The sequence below is a fragment of the Nansenia antarctica genome (assembly GCF_963989245.1).
Source record: "Nansenia antarctica genome assembly, chromosome: 1".
In the NCBI taxonomy this organism is placed as follows: domain Eukaryota; kingdom Metazoa; phylum Chordata; class Actinopteri; order Argentiniformes; family Microstomatidae; genus Nansenia; species Nansenia antarctica.
Window position 1 is genome coordinate 69,887,219 of NC_137674.1, and position 22,122 is coordinate 69,909,340.

General features: G+C 47.6%; 1 protein-coding gene across 1 annotated transcript in view; it reads right to left on the minus strand.

The window, feature by feature from the left end:
- The window catches only part of fam184ab (family with sequence similarity 184 member Ab), a gene marked incomplete at both ends in the record, with an annotated part of 110,256 nt that overhangs the window by 44,714 nt on the left and 43,420 nt on the right, over window positions 1-22,122 (minus strand). The window contains 6 exon segments of the mRNA XM_080550424.1: window positions 1,996-2,177; window positions 3,332-3,467; window positions 5,686-5,799; window positions 6,708-6,929; window positions 7,218-7,475; window positions 7,790-8,050. Coding sequence (XP_080406550.1) covers window positions 1,996-2,177; window positions 3,332-3,467; window positions 5,686-5,799; window positions 6,708-6,929; window positions 7,218-7,475; window positions 7,790-8,050 — 1,173 coding nt within the window.

Consider the following 22,122-nt stretch of genomic DNA (forward strand, 5'->3'; position numbering starts at 1 on the left):
TCTATTGCATTTTCAGTGTTTTGCACATTTGAATTTCTAATGCAAATAAGCTATTTGAGCCAATCAGACTACAGCAAAGTGTATGTTTTCCTGAGGGATAAGTGATGTCTTGTTTACAGGTAGGTAATGTTTTTAGCCCCTTTATTTACACTGGCTGCAGTAAAGAATTAAGCACTTTTTGTAGAGTCTGATTTAATGTGTCTGCACAACTTGGTGGTCAATGCTGGTCATGGTCATTTATGTTCCAATAAAAAGTACATACAGTACATGTAACTGCTTTGAAGTCAATTCGTAATGGAAACATTGACATTTTTAACAATGCAACATGTTAGAGGGTTCCTTGAAACATTTATAGCATTAGTTCTGAGAATCTCTTTCATATTCAAGCAAGGGAATCAAATCGTGAATCGAATTGTGAATCGAATCGAATCAGGACCTTCATGGAATCAGGAAGTAAGAGACGCACACTTCCCCTGGGCCTTCAACACTTCAACACTGTCACCAACAGCCTGCTCATTATCGCCTGGAGTCGTTTGTGTAAGTTTGAGAGTGACACACACGCACACACACACACACCTGCCTGTGTGTGTGTGTGTGTGTGTGTGTGTGCCTATGTGTGTGTGTGTGTGTGTGTGTGTGTGTGTGTGCCTCTGTGCCAGTGTGTGTGTGATTCTGTTCTGTCATCAGTTTCCATCCCAACGACCTCCTCCTCTGACAGGAAGTCAGACACACACACACACACACACACACACACACACACACACACACACACACACACGTAACTCTGTGACAGATGCTGGGAGTGGTTCAGTCTTGTTAAGACAGGCAGACAGAGACAGCCTGTCACACCTCACATCCAGACCCAGCCAGCCGAGCCCAGAGAGACAGACAGAGAGACAGACAGAGAGACAGACAGACAGAGAGAGACAGAGAGACAGGCCTGGGCCGTCAGACAGACAGGAGCAAATGCTCACCGCACTGTGTCACCGGCAGGTTGTCATAGTAACAGCTAACTCAAGGCCGCGGCGATGACAAACACAGATTCCCACGCAGAGGGTGAGAGGGGGCAGGCTGTGTGTGTGTGTGTGTGTGTGTGTGTGTGTGTGTGTGTGTGTGTGTGTGTGTGTGTGTGTGTGTGTGTGTGTGTGTGTGCGTGTGCGTTTGTGAGTGAGTGTGTATGTGTGTGTGTGTGTGTGTGTGCATGTGTATGCGTGTGTGTGTGTGTAGTTCATCTTCTAGAAGCATCAGTTGTTAAGCAACGTGACCTTTTACAAGATGGCCGTTGTTTAAAAAAAAAAAAAAAAAAATCTGCGATTCTAACAACACCCACACTGACACCCGTTCTATGTGGTGTCTACCTAGCAACAACACACTGATTGGCTACAAAATGAAGCATTATAATGTATGCATTTCTGGTGAATAAAGTGGCGCTCCAGATATTTGGACAATGCACTGAAGGAGTTAAAAACAACAACCCCAGGATTTGTGGGTTTTGTAGTTCCAGAGGTGTGTGAGTGTGTGGAGCCCTCCACCCCGACCCTCTACCCCTCCACCACCCCCTCCACCCCCTCCACCCCTACCCACCACCCCCTCCACCCCTAACCTCCACCCTCCACCTCCTCCACCCCCTCCACCCCTACCCTCCACCCCCTCCACCCCTACCCACCACCCCCTCCACCCCTAACCTCCACCTCCTCCACCCTCCACCTCCTCCACCCCTACCCTCCACCTCCTCCACCCCTACCCTCTACCTCCTCCACCACCCCCTCCACCCCTACCCTCCACCTCCTCCTCTACCCTTCTCCCCCTCCACCCCTACCCTCTACCTCCTCCACCACCCCCTCCACCCCTACCCTCCACCTCCTCCTCTACCCTTCTCCCCCTCCACCCCTACCCTCCACCTCCTCCACCCCTCACTCTACCTCCTCCACCCCTACCCTCCACCTCCTCCACCCCTCACTCTACCTCCTCCACCCCTACCCTTCTCCCCCTCACCTTCTCCAGGCAGGTGATCTGCTGCCTCTGCCTGTCGTCCAGGGCCTGGTTCTTGTCCTGCAGCGCGCCCCTCTCCTCCTCCAGACGCAGCACCTTGTCCTTCAGGCGGCTCTTCTCCGACTCCAGGTCCCTGATGGCCGCCTCCTGGGTCATCTGGGTGGCCTGGAGGCTGCCGATGTGGCCTGGGGGGGAGGAGTGGGGGGGGAGGAGGGGAGGAGTCGGAGGGGGGAGGGGAGTGGGGGGAGGTGGAGGAGGGGGAAGGTGAGGTGGAGGGGGAAGGGGGGGAGGTGGAGGGGGAGTGAGGTGGAGGGGGAAGGGGGGGAGGGGGAGCAGGAGGGGAGGAGGGGGAGGTGCAGGAGGGGGAGGTGGAGGGGGAAGGGGGGGAGCAGGAGGGGGAAGGGGGGGAGCAGGAGGGGGAAGGGGGAAGGTGGAGGATGGGGAAGGGGGGGAGGAGGGGAGGAGGGGGAGAGCACTGTTAGATAGGTACATTACCAATACTTAATTTCTATTACATTTCTATTGCCTAAAGATAAGAATGTCCTCACACAATGTCTGAAAAGCCAGTTTAGTTAATCTGCATGAATGAAGTTGGTTTGAATCAGCCAAAGGAAATTGACTTTGTCTGGAATTCCTGTCTGAATCCCGTGATCCCAGAAGTTGAGAGGGGAGGGGGGACAGGTCCAGACAGGTGGGGGGGGGGGGCATGTCCAGACCCTGGTGTGACAGCTGTCTGGCCTAAGCAGATGTTGCATGGCCAGGGAGGATCAAAGGGTTTGGGCTAGGTTAGGGTCAAAGGTTAGGGTCAAAGGTTAGGGCTAGTTAGGGTCAGGTTAGGGCTCGGTCAGGACTAGGTTAGGGTCAGATTAGGACTAGGTCAGGGCTAAGAAATAGAGCTATAGGTCAATTAGACCTCTCTCTCTCCCCCCCCCCCCACCTTCCCCCTCCCCCCAGTCAGGTCCTGGTCCTATACAGAACAGAGGAAATAGAGAAAAGAGAGCAGAGTCTCAGAGTGATAGATGGTCTTAATTATAGTGTGCGTCTGTGAAGGGAGAGAGTGCTACGCCTGTGTGATCCCAGCACCTGTTCTGCAAATATAGACCAGGGGACTGGGGGGGGGGGAGGAGGAGGAGGGGGGGGAGAGGGGAGGAGCGGAGAGGAGAGGAGAGGGGAGGAGAGGGGAGAGGAGAGGAGAGGAGAGGAGAGGGGAGGAGAGGGGAGGAGAGGGGAGGGGGGAGGGGAGGAGAGGAAAGGAGAGGAGAGGAGAGGAGAGGGAAGGAGGAGAGGAGAGGAGGGGAGAGGAGAGGAGAGGGAATGAGGAGAGGAGTGGGTATCTCACTGGCTTTGAGGAGGATCTCGGTGGCTTGCTGCTGGACTCGGTCCCTGGTGGCCTCCAGCTCACACTCAGCCTCCTTCTGACGGATCTCCACAATCTCAGAGTCCTGGGTCACCTCATCCAGCTGCCTGGTTAGGTCCTGACACACACACACACACGCACACACACGCACACACACACACACACGCACACACACGCACACACGCACGCACGCACGCACGCAAGCACACACACACACACACACACACACACACACACACACACACACACACACACACACACACGCACACACATAGGATAATTTCAGCTGTTTGCTCAGTTCCGAGGACAACAGCTTCTCTTAACATTGTAACATGAGTACACAGCTTCTCTCAAACACAAACAAATATCATCCCCTCCTCTCTTCTACTCCCCTCCTCTCTTCTACTCCTCTCCTCTCCTCTCCTACTCTCCTCTCCTCTCCTCCTTCTCCTCTCCTCTCCTCCCCTCCTCTCCTCCCCTCCTCTCCTCTCCTCTCCTCTCCTCTCCTCTCCTCTCCTCCTCCTCCTCTCCTCCTCTCCTTTTTGTCTCTCAGACTCTACAGTACAAGGCCTTCCATGTCTCACAGAGAGAGAGAGAGAGAGGTGAAAGATTGTGAAAGAGAGAGAGAAAAATCTGCCACTTTTCCTGCCACATAATTGGACCGGATCTATACAGCAAAGTGCTGCTTGTCTGAAGTCGTTACTTCAGAGCAATCACACATCGTCACGGTGACGCCTCATCCATTCAACACTGTGGTGCTGCTCGGCCTTCTGGGAGCAGCATGCTGTCGGTGGCGGTAATGGGTCTGTCTGACACTGGCACTCATCTCTGTCTGGCCCCCCTAGCGCTACAGGGTCTCACACGCAGTGCTACAGGGTCTCACACGCAGGGCTACAGGGTCTCACACGCAGGGCTACAGGGGCCAGACGCAGGGCTACAGGGTCTCACACGCAGAGCTACAGGGGCCAGATGCAGCGCTACAGGAGCCAGACGCAGTGCTTCAGGGTCTCACGTGCAGGGCTACAGGGGCCAGACGCAGTGCTACAGGGGCCAGGCCACAATGCTACAGGGGCCAGACGCAGGTCTACAGAGTCTCACACCCAGGGCTACAGGGGCCAGACCACGGCCCTCAGGCGCGGCAGTAACACCTGTCCTTGTAAAGAGCTCCTGCCTTCGTGTGTGAAAGAGTGGCCTCAAGTTCTCTTTGACTTTTTACTGCGAGAAACGTCTTCCCCTTCATCTTCAAACGTTTAACTGAGGAATTAAAGCCTGGATGTGGTTTTTTTCCTCGTCACAAGATATATTCTAGATGTCATTCACCATTAGAACAAAGACCAACGGGTGGAAAGTATTATACTAAATAAATACTATTATAAAGTGTGTGTGCGCGTGCGTGTGTGAGCCTGTGTGTGTGTGTGTGTGTGTGTGCATATCTCCTTTCTGTCTCTTATCAGAATAACCATGGCGACAGATTCTGAGAGTGTGGATGATGGGAGCGCTAATTAACCGAACCCTCGACTCAGATCAGACTGGGGGTTTATAATTACACTGCTTTCATCCGCCTCACTTCAAAGTTTGATTTCCAATTTTCTGCTGATTTCATTAAATGACAACGAAAGCACACTGGGATGAGGATGACACCCTGAGAGACACCCGGAGACACCCTAGTCTGGAGGGAGGATGGTGGAGGAGAGACACCCTAGTCTGGAGGGAGGATGGCGGAGGAGAGAAACCCTGGTCTGGAGGGAGGATGGTGGAGGAGAGAAACCCTGGTCTGGAGGGAGAATGGTGGAGGAGAGACACCCTGGTCTGGAGGGAGAATGGTGGAGGAGAGAAACCCTAGTCTGGAGGGAGGATGGCGGAGGAGAGACACCCTAGTCTGGAGGGAGGATGGTGGAGGAGAGACACTCTGGTCTGGAGGGAGGATGGTGGAGGAGAGACACCCTAGTCTGGAGGGAGGATGGTGGAGGAGAGACACCCTGGTCTGGAGGGAGAATGGTGGAGGAGAGACACCCTAGTCTGGAGGGAGGATGGTGGAGGAGAGACACCCTAGTCTGGAGGGAGGATGGCGGAGGAGAGACACCCTGGTCTGGAGGGAGGATGGTGGAGGAGAGGAAGCGGTTACACTTCACTGGGCTGAACACGGCCAGAGCAAGGCTGCATGTCTCAATATAGAACAGAATAGAATAGAATAGAGGTCCCTCTCTCTGTCTCCGGAGCACACACTGGGTTCGACGTCAAAAAGGGACCAAGTCATTTGATCGGACAAGAGGCTGGAGTCCATGCTGAGTGCTGATCAGATTTCCAGAGCGTATTTACGAACTCTCCTCCCCTACCTTGGCGTTGGCCTCGGCGATGCTGAGCGAGGCCTGCAGCTTGAGGCTCCTCTCCCGGCCCTCTCTGGCCTCCTCCTGCACCCGCTGCAGCTCACACCTCAGCTTCCCCAGGGTCTGGAACACAACATAACTTTATTAGTCTGTCTGCAACAACACATCTTTATTCATAGTTTTCACGTGACGTCAAATTCTTATAGGAACGCCCACCTGGCGGGCAAAACAACATCAAAACAACATCTTTCTTCCGCTGCCTGCCAGCTATTTTAGCAGGTTTTTACCAAGTAATTAGTTGTTTGACAAAATGCTGGATAGTTGCTGTGCAATCGGGTGCACTAACCGACGAGGAGACGACCCTGGGTTGTGCTTCTACAGAATTCCGGCAGAAAAAGAAAACCCAGAGAGGAGAAGATTGTGGATTTGTGCTATTAGAGGTGCCTCAGTCCCTGTGGAGGGCAAACCATCAAAGTACACACGTCTCTGCAGCGAACATTTCAAAGATAAGCTCAAGTAAACACTGATTATTTAAATTATCTTTGTCATTATCTTTGCATAATCATTCTGACATGGTTTGTTTTTGTGGACGCTACCAGCTTGGAGTTGGTTGTGTCCGTCCTTTAGCTAGCTAGTTAACGTTAGCATTATTGACCCATCCAGATCGAAAAAACTGATAACTGTCTGTACTTTTATACGCTTTCATCCTGGCGGCAGTGTAAGGGGAAGGATTCTCCACAAGACATCACCGAACTGGAGCTCTGGCAGCGACTTCACTGTTTTTAGTGATTGAAATACTGCGGAGGGTGCTGTATATGGATCGCAAGTGCCCAAAATGTGTAGTTTGTTCACATATCTTTGTTTTCTTCTTTTGAGAGGTGATCTAAATAACCATAGCTTGAAATATTTGGAAAAATGACAGCTCGGTGCTACGGAATTTCCACTATGTTTTGCCCTCCAGGGCTCTGCGCCAGTCACGTGACTGAAAACTATGAATGAGTCTGTCTGGATAACAACACAACTGCCCCTACCTTCTGCAGCGCAGCCTCCTGGGTCTGGAACTCCCTGCGTAGCTCCGCCTCAGTCTTCTTCCAGGCCAGCAGGTTGTCTGAGGTCAGCTGCTGCGTGCGCTTCATGGCCTCCAGCTCCCTCTCGTAGAAGGCCTGGGCCTTGCTCAGCTTGGCCTCGTACTCCTCCACCAGACGCTTCTTGTCCTGCTTCAGCTCCTCCACTCGCTCCGACAGGGACTCCACCTGGGGGGGGGGGCACCACGGAGGGGGGGTTGACAGGGTGGAGGGTCTCTTTTACAAGACCTTCACTCTGCTGGAGGGGCCAGCTGCAGGGAATGGGCTGACTGTGCGTGTGTGTGTATACGTGTGTGTGTATATGTATACATGTGTGTGTGTGTGTATATATGTATACACCACCCCCAGGCCCACCTCCACCCCCAGACCTACGTCCACCTCCACCCCCAGGCCTACCTCCACCTCCACCCCGAGGCCCACCTCCATCCCCAGGCCCAGCTCCACCCCCAGGCCCACCTCTGTCTTGTGCAGCTGGCCCAGCTTCTCCTGGTCCTTGCTGTAGTTGGCATTCTGGCTCTGGTGGCTCCTCAGCAGCTCCTGGATCTCCTGGCGGTGGGCCGACTTCACCTCCTCCAGCGCCGCCCTCTTCTCCTGCTCCGAGGTGGACTGGGCCTGGCCCAGCGCATGCAGCTTCTCCTCAAATGACCGCCGCATCTCCTCCACCTCCCGTGACATGGACACCACGCGCTGCGTGTGCTGCGCCTCCGTGCACAGCTGGTCAGGACCACAACAATATAACAATAAATAATAATAATAATCACCTTTATTCATTATAGCACCTTTCATACAGAAAACTCAAGATCAAATAATTAGTATAATAGATAGATAGATAATCTTAATTCATAACAGCACCTTTAATCCTAAAAAAAAACTCTAAACATAAGACAAAGTTCTTCATGATAAGCAACAAAATGTAACATAATAGTAACATAACAATAAATAATCTTGATTTCTTCGCACATCGAGTTAATACGGAATAAAAAATGAATACATAATTGAAAACAAGGTAAATAAAACAGCGCAGGTACCTGCATGTCTTCGACGCGCTGGCGGTACGTCTGGAACTCCGCAAGCGCCTGACGCTTCATGCGGTCGTGCAGCTCCATGGACTCCTCCAGGGACGTGATGCGGCGCTTCAGGTCCATCTCGTCGCTGATGCGGCTCTTATACTGCATGATCTTCTCCCGCGTCTCCGACAGGATCTGCTGCACCTCCTCCTCATGCGCCTCCTTCAGCGTGGCGATGGCCGCCTCGTGCTCGTCGTTCTTGGTATTGAGGGCGTAGATCACCTGCCGGGGAGGGGAGGACGACGACAGCGTCAACACCGGTGTAACACACACACACACAGCACCAGGGACAGCCTGGTGTAACAGACAGCACCAGGGCACCAGGGACAGCCTAGCAATGTCCTAGCATTAGCCTAGCATTATCATAGCATTAGCCTAGCATTATCCTAGCATTAGCCTAGCTATCAACATGATAACATATCAAAGCTAGTTCAGTGACCATCACTTGGGTGATGATGGGTGACCTGGTCTGAGGTCTGAAGACATGAGCGTTAGCATGCAAAGCTAATCCCAAAGCTTTAGCTCAGAGGGCACAGAACACAGTGTCAGGCCATTCTGACGACCTCTGAAGCTTTATGGCACTTGACACGTCGTGACTGAGTGAGCAACCTTTAAACCTCCTCAAATAACTTTTGACCGAAAAGCCTGGATAATCTGACTACAAAGTGATTTCCGTTCGAGGTTTACAGTTGAAGAAGCGTGAAATACTATTCCTCCTAATCTTAATCCCTCTTTATAATAATCCAGAGGTCTTCGAGTCGCGCCCCATGGAACAAGGCTCTGTGTCCCCTCACCAGATGAGCAGGCTCAATAATTACTCAATAGTTTTTTTCTTTGAGATCCTTTGTTTTCTTTAGAGAAAAGCCTGTGGTGACATGAGAGGACACGGCATCCGTATTTTAAACATCTGGGTGACAGAACAGAAGAGGGGCTGACTGATTGACTGACTGACTGACTGGCTGGCTGGCTGGCTGGCTGGCTGGCTGGCTGGCTGGCTGGCTGGCTGGCTGGCTGACTGGCCGACTGACTGACTGACTGACTGGCTGACTGACTGGCTGACTGACTGTGAATGTCTTACATTTTAAACACTGCCAGCACTTTCAATCTGGTAAAACATTCATTGATATATTCAACAGACAGTTGTTGTAACCTTCAGGATGATAGGTGCTGAGACACATTGGACCCGACCGGGTAAAGTCTGTCGATCAAATGAACTATTTACTTTTTCAACAAAACTTTGTGATACAATCCTCTCATGAATGTAGTACATAACAGATAGATTTTAGATACAAGATGTTCTCCTCCGATGCTTATGGAGAAGGAAGATAGTGGAGGATAGAGGAGAGGAAAAGGAAGGAGGATGGAGGAGAGGAAAAGGGAGGAGGATACAGGAGAGAAAAAGGGAGGAGGATGGAGGAGAGGAAAGGGAGGAGGATGGAGGAGAGGAAAAGGAAGGAGGACAGAGGAGAGGAAAAGGGAGGAGGACAGAGGAGAGGAAAAGGAAGGTTGACAGAGGAGAGGAAAAAGGAGGAGGACAGAGGAGAGAAAAAGGGAGGAGGATGGAGGAGAGGTAAATGGAGGATGACAGAGGAGAGGAGAGGCTGTGTCATTACCGCTCCATACATCACAATGAGGCCCGTCCTCCGATTGCTACCCCGTCAGCCTCCCTCCAGGCTCTACCAGTCACATCCCATAATGATCACCTCCATTCCGGGGAGGGGATGACATCATAACAGCGCTCCGGTTGCTGTTCCCGTGGCAATGAAAAGACCAGAGATTGTCAAGTTTCTCACGAGGCAGTCATAACTCAGAGACAGAGACAGAGACAGAGAGAGAGAGAGAGAGACAGACAGAGACAGAGAGAGAGAGAGATCTATCTGCTCTCCTCTAGGTTGTAAACGTGATGACAACAGTCAAACAGTCAAACGCCAACCCTGTGAATGTTATGATTGCCTGGCAACTCGTAATCTTTTCAACCCTGCGGTTCTCAGAATCAGAATCAGAAAGCTTTATTGTCAGTGCACAAACAGTACAACGAAATTAGTTGTTCTGAATGTGACAACATGTACGTGCGTGTGTGTGTGTGTGTGTATCTCTATTCACACTGTTCTACTATCGGTACTGTGGGTTAGGATGGTAGGGATATTAGATTGTACTGTACTGTACAAACGTGACCAAGAAGAAAAATAGGAAAAAGAAGGAGACCAAGAGAGCAATGAAAGGACATGAAGAGAGTCAGGACAAAACTGTCAAAGGGAACACCAGGACAACCCGTCAACGATCCAACTCCTCTGGAAGTACGACAGAAATTGATCCATCATCGATCTTATTTCCAATCAGCAAAGGCCATAAGCATGAAGCGACAGAGGGAAATTAGATCACTAAGCTCAAAATCTGGGACTAGCTCACCAGCAAAAAAGCGGGCTGATGTTGATGACCAGGAAGATATTCAACAGCCACCTGGCCAACAACAAAGCCTCCAAGTCGCAACCAAAGCAGGGGCCATGCCAGAGATGGGCCAGCAGCCCACCAGCAGGTGAAAATGGTGTGACAGGAGGGGCACTCCGCAAGCCCCAGGCGACATCAGAGGAACAGAGTGCCCACCCAGTCAACTCTGGGGGTCCCTGCCCCTGATCAAGTGGGTAAATAGAAAACATTGAAAACACACTTATGATACTGACTCAGATAATTCTCACAATAACAAACACTGTATTGTATGATGCCTGGCATTAGTTTGGAACTGTTACACCCAGAGTTAATGCACTCAACTATGGCACAAATGGCTCAGCAAAGTGCAGATCCTTCCAGTGGTGAGTGTTTGACTCTGCCACCTCTAGACTATCAAAATGGACAACAAACCATGCCAACCAGACAAAGGAATCCAGTTTTGAAAAGACACAGAAAAACTAAATTCTTCAAAACATTGAATGCATCCAAAATAGTCTAGAACCCACAATGTAAAGCAAAAGGGCTATTTGGTGGACACCTAAATATTCGGAGTATGATTCCTAAACGACGATTCCGAACAACTGGAGCATCTAGTCTGCAATTCTAATATTGACTTTCTAGGTCTGACAGAAACTTGGTTAGGCTAACCCATTCCTCTCCACAGGCAGCAATAACTATGCCTGGCTAGGAAAGACAGGGACCAAGACAGGCATGGAGGGGCTTTGCTGTATGTCAAAAGCTCCTTGAAATGTACTCAAATCGAATGGCCAAGAGAAGTAGATTTGGAATGTGTTGGTGTGAACATCTCACTTTCTCCTGAAATGTCCTTTTGTGTGACTTGTGTCATTTGTATTTACAGGAAACCCTCACAAAGGTAGACTTCTATGATGAGTTGAAGGTCGCCTTCAATCACTGTGATTCTAAAAAGGAAATAATTGTTGTTGGTGACCTTAACATTAACTGGGATGGAAATAAGGAAAGGAAAAATCTCAAGCAGATCACTAATTACTTGGGTTTTACTCAACTTATAGAAAAGCCTACTAGAATAATTCCTACTTTAAAAACTAGAATAGATCTATTGTTTACCAATCGACCAGAAAGAATAACTAATAATTATAATTTTTTCAGATTGTGTCTATCAGATTATAATGCAATTTTCTTTTCAAGAAAGCTAACAAAACAACAATTCTCTAATAATTCATACAAATCTAGGCCTACTGTGTATCAGAACACAGTTCCAAAGAGTCAACAGCACCATCTTGTAGCAGCTCTTAAAGAGCAGGACTGGAGTTAGGGTTCTCCTGAGTAAGGACAGAGAGTGGCTGCGATTCATTTTTGACAACAATTAATGAAGTTGTGTTGTACTAACCCTACCAAGATGAGGAGTCAAAAGAGAAGAAAGAAGGACATGCTACCCTGGTTGAATGATGAATGTAGGAGGGTCATTTTTTTTATACGGTGCCATTTGGACTTCATAACTTGTGAAAAATAAATTGTTGATTTATCTATATTTTAATGTTCTATTTTATAAAGGACATATCTAGCTTGCTGAAAAACATAGTGGTCGAGCTCAGGCACCTACATTTTATGTTATTTAGAATACCCTCTGTAGTTGAATAAGGCGAGTGTCTCCAGAACAGAGTGGACACATAACAGGGTGGACACTAACAGGGTGGACATTTTGAGTTAAAGTTAGCCTTTAGCCTGCCTGTGTTAGCATAATGCCTAGAATGACCATGAATACTTGATGAGGAATCTAATTTGCACTAAATACTTTCAATTTGCACGAAATTATTCAATTTGATTGATCTCCTCAATATTTAGGCATAACAGGGTGGACACGTTATGGTCAACCACATTAAACTCACTGGATAAAAACATAAAAATCAGGTAAAAGGTAGAAAGAGGTAGAAAATCACACAGCTTACAACATTTGAAATCCCCTCCACTGATGTGATGTCACCTCATGAGAGTGATGTGATTGAGAAATATGGTTTTCTTTGAAAAGGGACATTAACACAGCATAACAGGGTGGTCAGTGATCGCAGGGACAAGTATACAACCTTCATTTTTTTGTACACATTTTTTTTTTTAAATGGATAAAAACTATATTTGATTTCAATAGATATTGATCAGGAAAATTAAATAATAATAACATATTTGGAAATGTATATGTTTTTAATAGTTATTTTTTGGATTGAAGTTGAATGAACAACACTGGGGACAGGAATGAATGAATGAATGAATGGTCTTTATTGTCATTGATATAGTACAGGTACCATACAACGAAATTTGGGAGGGGGGGCTCCCCTGGTGCTAGGAAAAAAAAAACTAAAAACAAGAAGGGAAAAGAGATGGTTTACATAAATAAAGGCTATGTTCACTATCCACTATACTATACTATACAAATAAAACACTGTGCTGTACTCTATGCTATGCTATACATATCCTAACATTTCCTATCTCTGGACCTTATGTACCCGAGGGTTGTCATATTGCACATAGTGTTATTGCACATTCATTTAAAGTGTCGCAGTTTGCAGGTTTGAAATGTTCACAGTTGTGTTTCAGTATTGCACTTGATTACAATATAGTAGCTGCCATCAAATTGTCTAGATTGTCCAGGGCCTAGAACCTAGGTCTTTGCTGTGTTCAGGGCCTGAATGGCCCTGGGGTAGAAGCTGAGCTTCAGTCTATTTGTCCTTGCGGACATGGTCCTGAACCGCCTGCCCGAGGGCAGCCGAACAAAGTGTTCGTTCCCAGGGTGGGATGGGTCTCTGGAGATCTTGGAGGCCTTCCTGAGGCAGCGTGTGTTGTACAGCTCTTCCAGAGAGGGGAGGGGGGCGCCGGTGATCTTCTGGGCCGATCTCACGACTCTCTGTAGCGCTTTCCTCTCTGCGGCTGTGCAGCTGGAGAACCACACGCAGATGCAGTAGGTGAGGATGCTCTCCACTGTGCAGCGGTAGAAGGTCACAAGCAGCTCCTGTCTGAGGTGGTATTTCCTGAGGACTCTCAGGAAGTAGAGCCGCTGTTGTGCCCTCTTGATGATGGCTGCTGTGTTGGTCTTCCAGGACAGGTCATCCTGTATGTGCACCCCCAGGAATCGGAAGGTTGAGACTCTCTCCACGCTCCCTCCATCGACGAGCAGGGGCTGGACCTCAGATTTTTTCCTCCTGAAGTCCACGATGATTTCCTGGGTCTTTGACTGGTTCAGCAGCAGGTTGTTAACCTTGCACAGCTTGCCCAGCTGCTCCACCTCATCCCTGAACGCCGCCTCGTCCCCCCCCCGAGATGCAGCCCACCACAGTGGTGTCGTCTGCAAACTTTACGATGGAGTTGCTGGGGTGGACGGGGGTGAAGTCGTAGGTGTAGAGGTTGTAGAGGATGGGGCTTAGCACGCAGCCCTGGGGGGACCCAGTGCTGAGTCTGAGGGCTGTGGAGGTGTGGGAGCCCACCCGCACCCTCTGGGGGCGGTCAGACAGGAAGTCCTTGATCCATGATAGTGTGATAGTCCCAGGTCTAGTAGTTTGGTCACTAGCCTGTCTGGAAGGATGGTGTTGAAGGCAGAGCTGAAGTCCACAAAGAGCAGTCTCGCGTAGCTGTTCCCCCTCTCCAGGTGGGATAGAGTGGAGTGGAGAGTCGTCGCGATGGCGTCCTCTGTGGACCTGTGGGCTCTGTAGGCGAACTGGTATGGATCCAGGTTGGGCGGGAGGCGTGTGACTATGTGGGCCCGGACCAGTTTCTCGAAGCACTTCATGATGATTGGTGTGAGTGCCACCGGGCGGTAGTCGTTTAGGCAGCTCACCGTGCTTTTCTTCGGGACTGGGATGATAGTTGAGGTTTTCAGGCAGGGTGGGATGGTGGCCTGGGACAGGGACTGGTTGAAGATGTTGGTGAAAACCCCGGCCAGCTGGTCGGCGCAGTCCCTCAGCACCCGTCCCAGGACGCCATCCGGCCCTGAGGCTTTTCTGGGGTCCACCGCCTTCAGCACGCGTCTCACTTCATGCTCTGTGAGGGTGAGGCTGCTGAGAGCTGGAGAGAGTGGTGTTTGTGTTGTGGTTACCTCCGTTCGCCCCTCGTCGAACCGGGCGTAGAAGGAGTTCAGCTTTTCCGCCAGCAGGGGGTCGTCCTCCGCGGCTGTGAGCCTGTTGGCTCTGAAGTTTGTCATGTGCTGAACCCCCTGCCACACCCGCCTGAAGTCGTTGCTCAGGAAGCATTCCTCAATCTTCTCTCTGTGGTCTGCCTTGGCCTCCCGGATGCCACGGTTTAGGTTAGCCCTGGTGGTGCTGTACAGCAGTGTGTCCTTCGCTGAGTAGGCGTTGTCCCTCTCCTTGAGCAGTTTTCGGACCTTCTCAGTCATCCATGGCTTCATGTTGGGGTAGACCCGGACACGTTTGTCCACGGTGGCTGAGTTGGTGCAGTTCACTATGTGGTTCAGAACCGACGACGTGAACTGTTCCAGGTCCTCATGCTCATATTCCTGCCATGAGGTGTCATTCTGGCAGATCTGCAGTGGAGGGGACCCTGCTGGCCAGGTTCTGACAGTCTTAGTGGTGATGGGAGCACTTTTCCTCATGGGAGTGTAGGCTGGGATCAGAAGGATGGACACGTGGTCAGACATGCCTAGATGAGCTAGCGGTCTAGCCTTGTAAGCAAGCTTGATGTTGGTGTATGTTGGTGTATACCAACATCATACCTTGTCCATCCCAAATCCCATGCAAAATCCCATTTACATCTTTAACCAAAGCTTTTAAAATGTAGAAAACTTAGAAGCCCATATCATTGTATTCATAATAAATAACAATTGACTATACATGAAAAACCTAATGGAATTAGTATTTGTCCAAATTTAGACAAAATACAACATTTGTACTGGGGACGGAAAAGGCACCGTATTAAAAAAATGACCCAGGAGACAGATGAAAGAAAGAGCTTCTGCTCAAAACATTTCTGAATGAGGAATAAAGTAATAAATACCAGTGTTTCCCCTACCATTTCCTTGGGGGGGCGGGAATTATTACGGACGTAGACACCAAACATCTGACAAGTAGGCTAAAATATCCGCTTTTTTAAAAACCCAACCCGAATCTGGCGAGTGGCAAGCCCATGGGCTCGTTGGTAACGTTAGTCCGCCAGTAGTCTCGCATAGCCAAACCTATCTCCACACTTCGCTTCGCGCTGGACTATGGAGGACCAAGTCTGTCAAAATTAACAATACATAAATGAATGTATGAACACATAAATGAATGAATACACACAGTAATAATGAAATACATTTCTATATTTATTTATTCTTTTACGCATTCATTAATTGTTTTCCACACTCATTCTTTGTTTTCCACATTCATTCTTTCTTTTCCACATTCATTCTTTCTTTCCCACATTCATTCTTTCATTCTTTCTTTTCCACATTCATTCTTTCTTTTCCACATTTATTCTTTCTTTTCCACTTTATCAGATCTGTATGCAAATATATGGGGGCGTATCTTGCATGTTGTCCACACCCCTACGCATTTTCATTGGTTGATACCGCGCGTGACGTGTGAAAGCAGCGACGCAGTTATCACCACAGACGGGTAGAGCGTCTATAGCCCCGTTCTCACACAGCCTCTTTCACCCTATAATTTCCATGGAATCCCAAACTACGTATGTCGACATCCCAAGCTATTCCCGTGTTGTCCCCTTTCACACATGTCGGCAATGGTCTATACTAGTCCATCAGCACTGTATGGGAGAACTTGGTGATAACCACAATACCAGTTGACTCAATTAGACATAGCCCAGAGCGCATATGCGCGATGCAAGACAGCTGAGAGTGTCTCCACTGAGTTTATATCACAAAATGTACATTTGATAAGTAAAAGTAAGCTAGCTAAGTAAGTAATCTAGCTGACTATGACTGGAAACGAAGTACTATCCAGTTAGAATTATAGAAGATCTAGTTGTGTTTTCCTGCTGGTCTCGCTGCCTGGGTTTGAACAGACTTGTGGTGACTAAAAATGGCTTTAAAAAATGCCTTTCCACCAAAGAACCGTATATATATGCCATATACATGCCATATATCATACCTCCACTATGATTCATATGCAGAGTTTGACTTAGGATGGCACCAGAAAAAAATGTCCAGCCTAACCAAATGGAGTACCTCTCTAGCCCAGGCAGTGAGCTGACCTCATGCACTGAAAAACTGTTTAAAGTACCATAATGAGTATTGTACTACTTGGACTTCTATTCTGGTTGTACTTCTTTTTTCCTTTTTTTTTACATGCTATGATTGGAAATTAAGTAGTGTCTGCTCTTGGCTGAGGGCTTCACCACGTCACGCGCAGTATCAACCAATGAAAATGCGCAGGGGCGTGGACAACATGCAAGATACGCCCCTATATTTGCATACACATCTGATAAAGAGAAAGACAATGTTGTATTCACATAGAATAGTTTGTCATTGTCAGATGTGTGCAAACCCATGGATGGGTACATTTATTGTTTTCTGAATTTTTATGTTTAAATATACAAATTATACATTATCTATTTAAAATAGGCGTTTTTCCAGACTCCAGAATAGAAATCTAATCAGTAAAAACGAATCTAAGCAAGCCTTTAGAATATGGATAATAACACATACAATACATACACATCTTACTATACTCCTCTTACTGTAGGCTATTGTCTTTATATAATGTGTGCATATAATGCACTTTGAATTGCCCTTGTCGTATGACATGTGCAATACAAATAAACTTGCCTTGCCTAAACCCTTTTGGAAGGTTTTGTTTATGTCCAGGTTTCACACATCTCTGTAGTTACATGTTCAGTGAGTGAGTCTAGTTGCTGGTGACCGCTAGGACCATAGGCAGATGCCTTGTTGGTAAGTAATTTGTTCAAAGCAAAAAAACAAATAAAGTGTGTGTTTACCCCCTCAAATAAATTAACTTAGCCCCAGTCAGATCCATATTTAGAGGTAAGTTACCTCAGGTAACTTTAGCTAGCAAGCTAGTTTAGAGTTAGTGGTAATGTATAACTAGCTAGTTAGATAACTAAGCGACCTTGGGTTCCCTGAAAGGTGCTATATAAATTCAAGTTATTATTATTATTATTATTATTATTATTATTATAACTAGCTAGCTAGTTTTTTCCACCATAAACCATTTCCTGAAGCCACAACCATCTCCCACTACTGAAGCTACAGAGCAGCGATGCAGATCCAAGGTCAACAACATTCGATCTCTGATGCCCAGCTCCTCCTCTCTGTCTTCCTCTGCTACCAACCCCTTGCCTGGGAGTTTGCCATCCCTCCCATGCTTCACAGAGGTTCAGCAGAGCCACATTATTGAAATCCTTAGAGGTATGAAATCATGCACTTGCGCCCTGGACCCCATTCCCACTGCTCTGCTCAAGTCATACATCCCCATTCTCAGCCCATTCATTACTCAAGCTGTTAACCTCTCCCTTCGAACTGGTCATGTCTCACCTGCTCTCAAAGTCTCTGTCATCCGCCCCCTTTTCAAGAAGCCCACCCTGGACCCGGAGGTTCTAGCCAACTATAGGCCTGTCTCCAACCTTGCCTTCCTGTCCAAGGTGCTAGAGAAGGAAGTTGCTTTCCCTAGGTTTCACCTGACCTTCAGTGACCATATAAAACACCTGTGCAAAACCTCCTATCATCTCAGAAATATTTCCAAACTCCGTCCCACTCTAACCCTCAGATGCAGAGAAACTTCGCCTTTATGCTTTGCCTTTGCCTTTATCTCCTCAAGACTGGAATACTGCAATGCGCTCTTCATCGGGATTCCTGGCAAAAGCATACAGAAGCTGCAATGCATCCAGAACAGCGCTGCCAGGATCCTGATGAGAGTCCGCAAATACGAGCACATAACCCCCATTCTACACTCACTACATTGGCTCCCTTATTCAAAAAGGCCTTTGACTGTTGAACTGTGTTCATTCTTGTGATTTATTTTGTGTTTTTTTAGTTAAAGTTAAATGTTTTTAACTTATTATGTTTTAGGCTGTTTTTTGTTTTGTTTTGTTTTTACTCTGTAGCACTATGTAGCCTGCTGTGGAAAAGAATGTGGAAAAGAAAGAATGAATGTGGAAAAGAATGTGGAAAAGAAAAAATGAATGTGGAAAAGAAAGAATGAATGTGGAAAAGAATGTGGAAAACAAAGAATGAATGCGTAAAAGAATAAATAAATATAAATGTATTTCCTTATACTGTGTGTATTCATTAATTTATGTATTCATACATAAATTTATTTATCTATATATGTATTGTTAATTTTGACAGACTTGGTCCTCCATACTGGACACACTCGCGTACAAGATTGTGCGCGCACGACGCGAGAGTTTTTGCAGGGTGAGATGTCTGCAGATGGAAAGTAAGCAAGTAAGCAAATATAATTGCTGAGTGTTCTAACAGAGCAAGTTGGTTCAAATTGGACACCAGCCACCCTGCCTATGCACTATTCACACTCCTCCCATCCCGAAAAACGCTATAGAAGTATCAACTCACACACCACCCGCCTCAGAAATAGTTTCTTCCCACAGGCAGTTAGATGGCTGAACAGATGACCATGCGCACTGCACTTGGCACTTTACACCCTGCACTAAGCACCTTGTACTGTATTGTTGTGTTGTTTGTATTGTGGACTATGTTTTTGTGTGTGATACTACAGTGAGAGACGAGGCTGAAGAATTTCATTGTATAATGACAATAAACTTGAACTTGAACTTGAACATAATAATAATAATAATAATAATAATAATAATAATAATAATAATAATAATAATAATAATAATAGAACAGAAAGTACCTCTATGGAGAGAGGAGAGGAGAGGAGAGGAGGGGGGAGAACGGGACAGGACAAGGAAAAGAGGAGAGGAGGGGGGGAGAGGAGAGGAGAGGAGAGAGGATGGGGAGGAGAGGAAAGGAAAGGAGAGGAGAGGAGAGGAGAGGGGATGGGGAGGAGAGGAGAGGAGAGGAGAGGAGAGGAGAGGAGAGGAGAGGAGAGGAGAGGAAAGGAGAGGAGAAGGGATGGGGAGGAGAGGAGAGGAGATGGAGAGGAGAGGAGAGGAGAGGAGAGGAGAGGAGAGGGGGAGGAGAAGAGATGGAGAGGAGAGGAGAGAAGATGGGGAGGACATGACAAGATAGGAAAGTATAGGGTTTCTCTTTGTGTCATCATCATCATCATCATCGTCATCACCAGATGTCCTCACCTCCACCAGTCGAGGTGTGGAGAATGCTGTGGCTAAAGATTGTCTATTGACGATGACCGGTCGGTGTTCCCATAATGCACTGGGACTGCAGAGTCAGTGTGTAGTGATGGCTATGTTCACCGCTATGTTCAGCTCGCTTAGACAAGACATTGCAAGACAATGGGAACGCCTGACCAATGTGCTGTTTAAATTTGACTGTAATTCATAATTTGATGCTCACTCTGGGGCAGCCATCATGCTGCTGCTGTCTCAGACTGAGTCCAGCGCTGCATTGTATCTTGTATCCTGCCTATGATCTTCAATAAAGCAACCAAGTGTGCAACTCCTCTCAGTCTTCCTTCAGAGCGGATTCAACAAAAGAATTGGGGTCTTACAATGGTTAGTTAGCTACATGGTTAGTTATCTACATGGTTAGTTAGCTACATGGTTAGTTAGCTACATGGTTAGTTAGCTACATGGTTAGTTAGTTATATAGTTAGTTAGCTACATGGTTAGTTAGTTATATAGTTAGTTAGCTACATGGTTAGTTAGTTAGCTACACGGTTAGTTAGTTATATGGTTAGTTATCTACATGGTTAGTCAGCTACATGGTTAGTTAGCTACATTGTTAGTTAGTTACATGTCTAGTTAGCTACATGGTTAGTTAGTTACATGGTTAGTTAGCTACATGGTTAGTTAGTTACATGTCTAGTTAGCTACATGGTTAGTTGGCTACATGGTTAGTTAGTTACATGTCTAGTTAGCTACATGGTTAGTTGGCTACATGATGGTCCTCTGTGGCTTAGTTAGTAGAGCATGGCGCTAACAACACTTAGGTTGTGGGTTCGATTGTCGCTGGGATCATATACACTGGAAGATTTACTCAGTGCACTCATAGCAATGTAAGTTGCTTTGGATAAAAAGCTAAATCTGCTAAATGGCATATTATATTAAAGATGCTGACGACATCCCATTCTAAACCACTGGGTCACGCTGGGACGATGTTATCCAGGAGCTCAGCTTACATAACATAAAGTAAATCCAATACAATGGCATTAGCAACAACAGATAGATGTTCCTACTTCAAGGCAGATTCCCCAATCTCGAACTACAGAGCAAGCTATATTCAATATGTCTCCTCTCTGGGGCGCTGACACACTAATACACAAAGAGGGATGAGTTCTGTGTGTGTGTGTTTTTTCTTTGTGTGTGTGTGTGTGTGTGGATGTGTGTGTGTGTGTGTGTACTGGTACACAAAGAGAGATGAGTTCTGTGTGTGTGTGTGTGTGTGTGTGTGTGTGAGTGTGTACTGATACACAAAGAGAGATGAGTTCTCTGTGTGTGTGTGTGTGTGTGTGTGTGTGTGTGTGTGTGTGTGTGTGTGTGTGTGTGTGTGTGTGTGTGTGTGTGTGTGTGTGTGTGTGTGTGTACTGGTACACAAAGAGAGATGAGTTGTGTGTGTGTGTGTGTGTGTACTGATACACAAAGAGAGATGAGTTATGTGTGTGTGTGTGTGTGTGTGTGTGTGTGTGTGTGTGTATGTGTGTGTGTGTGTGTGTGTACTGATAGTGATGAGTTGTGTAGCATGTGAGTTATTGCCACCCGTGATGCTGCAGTTTCCAGGAGCCTGAGATATGAGATTAGACAAGAGGCATCAGGTAGCCTACTGTATGTCTCTACTGGGGGGGGGGGGGGATGGAGAGAGAGGGAGGGAAAGAGAGTGGGAGAGAGTGGGAGGGAGGGAAAGAAAGTGGGAGGGGGAGAGAGAGAGAGGGAGGGAGAGAGAGAGTGAGAGAGATGGAGAGAGAGAAGGAAGGAGGGAGTGAGAGACAGAAAGAGAGAGAGGGATGGAGACAAAGAAAGAGAGACAAAGAGAGAGAGAGAGAGAGAGAGAGAAGGTCTCTGGTTTGGGCCGCCCACTCTGTCTCCTGGCGGTAGAGGTTTATCGGTGACAGCAATCACTCCTCTCTGGGCTCGCTACTTAATGTCTGGATGTCGGCAGAACGAGTCCTTGATGGGAATGACAGCTTATCGCCGCCATTTGCTGTACAGACCTGCGGACGGGTGGGTGGGGGAGCGGGGAGACGTATTGTCCAGTGCAGCGGGGGCGGCGTAAGTGGGTGTAAATGAGGTCTGAGCGGCGGTAAGTGCCTCTGTCAGACCGCAATCACACTCCTCATGCAGTCCACCATGCAGGAGTCACTACGGAGGAGGAACATGTGGGAGAGGGCTGCCATCCAGACCTCCACCACTGTGAGGCATTTGGCTATGGATTTTTACTGTATGTGTGTGTGTGTGTGTCCCGCAATTATAAATGAGTTGCAGTTAAAGCAAACACCAAAGTACTGAACCTCTCTAATGCGAAGTAGAGTGTTTCCAGAACCCAGCTCAGTTTAGAAGTGCTGTTCGTTACAACCCAGCGCAGTTTAGAAGAGCTGTTCTGAACCCAGCTCAGTTTAGAAGTGCTGTTCGTTAGAACCTAGCTCAGTTTAGAAGGGCTGTTCATTAGAACCCAGCTCAGTTTAGAAGGGCTGTTCTGAACCCAGCTCAGTTTAGAAGGGCTGTTCTGAACCCTTATAACCCTGAATATATACATTATGTTAATTAACATTATTTGCTCTCCTTTATTGAATACACAAAGAGTTTATGGTGAT